The 5000-nt window shown below is 43.5% G+C and overlaps 1 protein-coding gene across 5 annotated transcripts in view; it reads left to right on the top strand.

Annotated features, from left to right (window-relative positions):
- Positions 1–3973, top strand: part of pdgfab (platelet-derived growth factor alpha polypeptide b) — an 18993-nt gene extending 15020 nt beyond the window's left edge. For 2 of the 5 annotated variants that reach the window (XR_004776089.1, XR_004776088.1), the window contains exons 5-7: positions 1001–1130; positions 1768–1903; positions 2864–3973. Coding sequence is in view for 1 of the 5 variants with exons in the window: in XM_035526452.1 (XP_035382345.1) it covers positions 1001–1130; positions 2864–2877 (144 nt within the window). In the remaining 4 variants the exon portion in view is untranslated. Of the gene's footprint in view, positions 1–1000; positions 1131–1710; positions 1904–2863 lie in introns of all 5 variants that reach the window. The other 3 variants (XR_004776087.1, XR_004776086.1, XM_035526452.1) reach the window with 2 other exon arrangements.
- The last annotated feature ends 1027 nt before the right edge of the window (positions 3974–5000 follow it).

The raw sequence follows: 5000 nt of genomic DNA on the forward strand, positions 1-5000 counted from the left end.
GCTAGTGTACTGTTGTTTTAGGGCCAGATAGCACTACATTTTGCTTTGTGCTTGTGCTGCAGTGGGTGGTGTAGTTTTTAAAGTGTTCTAATTCAGACTTGTCTTGATGTGTAACAGTGTTAGTGTTTGTTAATGAACTCAGAACCAGGACCAGCTGGGTGAGGGGTCTCTTCTCTCTGCTCAGCTCTTGGCATTGCAGGGCTTTGTAGAGGCAGGAGTTGTGGTCTCTATTTTTAAAATGTAGCCAGTATTTAATAGTCCTTTTTCAGTTTGAACTCTACAGGCATTATTTGTTGTGGACTTGCAAGATAATTTTACAAAAAAAAAAATCAGTGTGCATGATTTCAGCTGGGTGTTTGTTTTGTAAAAATAGAAAATAATTTCAGCCTAAATTGAATTGATATTTGAATTTGAATTTGATGTTTAATGTGTAGAATGCCCTGTGTGCTTTCTCTCCCAGTTAACTAACTGCTGAAGTTTTCATTTCAACTAAACTTCAATCCTAAGTAATTATAGTATGTACAGCTTTCTAATTTTTGTGTCCCTAATGTGAAGCATGATGTGTTTCCCTGAAATCTGGCTTTTTTGGGAAATCTTTTGGTCTTTTCCAAGGTTCCTGCCAGGGCCCAGGCCTGGCTGTACTGCTGCATGTCATATGCTGCACCACTTTACAGTCCTTTTATTTAAAAAAAAAAGACTGTTTTGCCAAACTGTATGTGAAGTGTTTTTGAACTCTATGAAAATATTTTTGTTTTTGTTGTGGTTAATATGTTAGTCAATCGGGGTATGTAGGGTGTAAATATGAATCGATGTGCAGTGATTAGGTATGAATCCAGGTATGAATCCAGTTTGACTCAGGACACTGTTTTTCATAAGGAGGGCTGTAAGACTCAGATTAAGTCTATATTTGTTTATATAAGTATCTCTCTCTCTGTCTGTCTCTCTCTCTCTCTCTCTCTCTCTCTCTCTCTCTCTCTCTCTCTCTCCCCCACCCTAACAGGTGGCAAAGGTAGAGTTTGCATCACGGAAAAAGCCGAAGTTGAAGGAGGTGTTGGTGAGGTTAGAGGATCATCTGGAGTGTGTATGCATGTCACAACACCATGTGACAGAACATGTGGAAGTAGACACAGGTAAAACATACCACACATTTACACACACGTGCAGCTGCATGTGCAAACGTACACATATGCACAGACACACACAAACACACACACACTGTTTGGCCTGATATCTTAATTACTGTATAGCAATGCATCGTGTGCTAGTTGTCCTGCATAAATGACACCTATAAAGAGACAAGCCGCCCTGCCAGCCCTCGGCTGAGTTCGTGTGAGCTGATGTGTGGGTGTGAGCGAGAGTATGAGAGAGATGCGTCTGAAATCAGTTGGTGTAACAGAGTCCCCGCTGGGCAGCAAGTCTCTCCGCACGCTCTCACAGAGCAATGCACATGAGGCTGATAAGGCAGCGAAAGTATTTATAGTCTGAAATGACAGACCTTCATGCTTCTCCCAGAGGCTACAACTAACTTTTTCTTTCTTTCTTTTGTCTTTCTTTCTGGCTTTCCTGCTTTCTTTCTATCCCTGTAAAATGTATCGTATTCCAATACATTTTCAATATATTCCAAATAAACTGAATATATTGGGATCTATATTTTATATATTTCCTCTTCTTTGGGGTTTACTGCTCCTTTCCTGCTTCCTTCCCTTTCAGTATCCTCCCTCCACCCCACTAACTGCCCACCCCCATTTCACACACCTGTGTTTCCAGGCCCCCATAGAGTTAAAGGTAAAAAACGGAAAAACAGAAAACAAACAATGCCATCCCATCTCAGCAAGGATTTATTGGTGACATAATAAAAATGGCAGACGTTCCCTAAAGTCCAGCGGACCCGTGCCTCCTGAAGGTAGGACTTTAGATCCACTGCCCCATCACCCACCCGCTGACGTGGACCAATCAGGGGAGAGGCGGGCCGCCAATCATACCACTCCCACTGGAAGAGTCTTGGCTCTGCGGTGCTTTTGCTTGGCTGCCTGTGTCACTAAGTGATTCTGTTTTGGCATGTTCACTCACACTTGTGCATCTGAGCTTAATGCATGCTCACTTTGTTTGGGAATGTGTATCTGTGTGTGTGTGTCTGCGTGTGTGTAATATATTTGGATGAAACTGATCACAGGTGTTGATGTGCCCTACCCTCTTCATTTCTAATTTTTCACCTCTACCTTTCTGCTTCATTTACCATGATATCCTTTTTCATTTATTTTCTTCAGCTTTAAGTTGAAGTTCAGTTGAATGCAGTTGGATCTTTATGAGTATAATGTATAGTGAACAAAATCCAAGTCAGAATTCATGGTTGTTGCCACAACAACCAAGATATTCATGTATAAAACTGCACAGAAGTGTGTGTAACTGTCCCTGCATTAGGAAACTCAAAGTTAGTCTTGGGGCAGCTATAAGAATGTGTGAGCAGGACACTGGTACACCGCCCATAAACATCACAGTAAGGCAAATCAGTATGTTGCAACAGGTGATACATTAACAGTTAAAGTTGTACATTTAACATACTGAAAACAAGGATCTTTTAGCTTTGTTTTGATTTTATTGCATTTTCTCCTCTCCCTCTGCAACTCACTATGTATTTAATGGTTGATTGTCTTTTTTCTTCATGTTATTCCATAAATGCACCAAGCATTTGTCTCACAAAAATAATCAGAGGTCACTTCTAACAGAGTCGTGTTCACTGATGCATTTGGTGCTAATGTTACTAGGCTGAAACTAAAGTGCATGAGTGGGCCCGTATGCGCTGAACTGCCCATTGCTGGAAGATGGCCTGTGTACTAACCCTCCTCCTCTCTCGTCCTCTCAGTGGATGTGAGGTGAAAGCAGGCCACACAAGGGACTGACGAGCTGAAGGGGCCAAAGAGAGGATGTCACCATGCTTTGGCGGCTCCGTGACCTTGACCCCTGGCCTCTGACCCCAACCCACTGCCACCCTCATTACTAAAAGAGATAAACTGCAAACCTGAGAGACTAAACACTAGCCCAACGCCAAAGGTGCTTTCTACCCCTGCCCAATGCAGTGACCTCCTTAAGACACTGAAGATGATGAAGGTGACAGCGATGATTACACTGCATGGAAGGGAAGATGACATGGGAGACTGCGATGCTTCTCTATTGTTCATGTATGACTCAAAGTAAGAGGAGAAAGTCTTTTGGAGTACCACACTATAGAGGACCTGTGAACGTATCCCTTTGGCTCAGCCGTGATCCACACAAGGGCGTGTACAGTAGCCCTCGTGGGCCAAATTTACCAGGCTAGGCAGCCCCATTCACAACCCCCCTGAAGGACAGAAAGAAAGAGACAACCCAGTGTGGTACTGGCCAAGACGTGCACGAGACAAGGCACAGCTTTGTTTAAAAGGACTCTCAAGACCTCTCTGGTGACCTGCATCCCTTCATCTGTGTGGGGGAAGTCTTCGTTTGATTGTCAGAGCTGCTCTAGAATGGTCCCTGTTCTATTGCATCTTACTGCTTCACAAGGAACTGCCATTCTGAGATGTAGAGATTAGCATAAAGTCTATTATGCCGTAATTACTTCAGAATAAACTATTTATACATATGAAGACTCTCTGTCTCTGTATCTCTCTCTCTCTCTCTCTCTCTCTCTCTCTCTCTCTCTCTCTTGCTCTGTACCATTGTAATATCCAGATAAGACTGGTCTTCCCAAGTGTCAGCATTACCAATGTATTTTTGTTGTTGTTCTTTTTGTTTGTTTGTTTTTTTAAGTGTCCTTGAAAATGCCTTTTCTTGTTGCATATTGTATCACAGCATATCTTGGATCTCAAAAACTAGCATACTGGCTGGAAAAGAAAATGTTTATGATGGGATGATTAAGTGTAAGTGATAGAAAAGGAAAGATGCTTTATTTTTGTTAAAAAAATATATTATGCTTATGTACAGTACATTCAAGCCAGAAGTATGTGTTTTTGTTGTTCTTTTATTGTGGTGAAAAGCATTGTACGCTATCTGAGAAAGAAGCTGAAAGACGGGGAAATGGAAACTCCTGCAAGCCCCTCGCCCACTGAGCGATAGCAGCACCAGACCAGAGAGAAGTATACCGTAACTGTTCTAGAATGGATTGATAGTTGGTCAGAAAGTAGGGCATCCATCTGCGCCCACGGTTCCTTATCTGTTGTAACCCTAACCTTTCAGGAGAAACTAAGCTCTGTGATGAGGTGAAACCCCAGATTTAACATCACACTGTAACAGTTTAACATCAGTAACACGGATATGATTTGAAGCAGATCCAGGTACAGCCTGCATGCCCACGCAAACATGCACACAGACCCATCATGACCCGCAATCACAGACTGAGGCACTGACATGTGGTGCAACATAAGTGCTGATAAGGTATGTTATGACTGGTGATTGGAGCTGGGGGCAGTCCCAGAGTAAAGTCCTGTGAAGAGGACAAGTGACTGGCAAATGAATGTTCTTAACGAAGATGACTCAGCACATGCTGAAGTCCCCGCCGAGGTGAACCTGAGGGTCTGCCGCATCACACCTGGGCAGAGCCATCATGCATCCGGGTTGCCAGGCCCGTGCCGTTTCAGTCTCTCCCGGTGAGCATATGCATTCGACTGAAGCCATGTTTTTACATTAGCAAGCTGAAATCACTCCCTAGATGAGTTCACGTTCATTCAAGGTATCCCTGGAGAGCGGGACCCACCGCAGGGACGGCAGCCGCTGGGCTGCCTCACGGTCCGGGTCCCTCTTACTGGACCCTCCCCTTACTTTTTGTTGATTTCAATAGTGATGAGCTGCATCAATGGAGTGGTTGGCATTTTGTTTTCACTCATTCCAATCCCATGAAAGCAGTACTCAAGAAGGCAGTGAGGAGTGGAGACAGTGTATATATGTGACTGCATGGAAAGTATGTCATTTGTACACAGTGTACCAAGTGTCCTACACGAGATCGTGACGAAGGGTTTTCTCGGAGGTGT

The sequence above is a fragment of the Electrophorus electricus genome, chromosome 1 (assembly GCF_013358815.1).
Source record: "Electrophorus electricus isolate fEleEle1 chromosome 1, fEleEle1.pri, whole genome shotgun sequence".
In the NCBI taxonomy this organism is placed as follows: Eukaryota; Metazoa; Chordata; class Actinopteri; order Gymnotiformes; family Gymnotidae; genus Electrophorus; species Electrophorus electricus.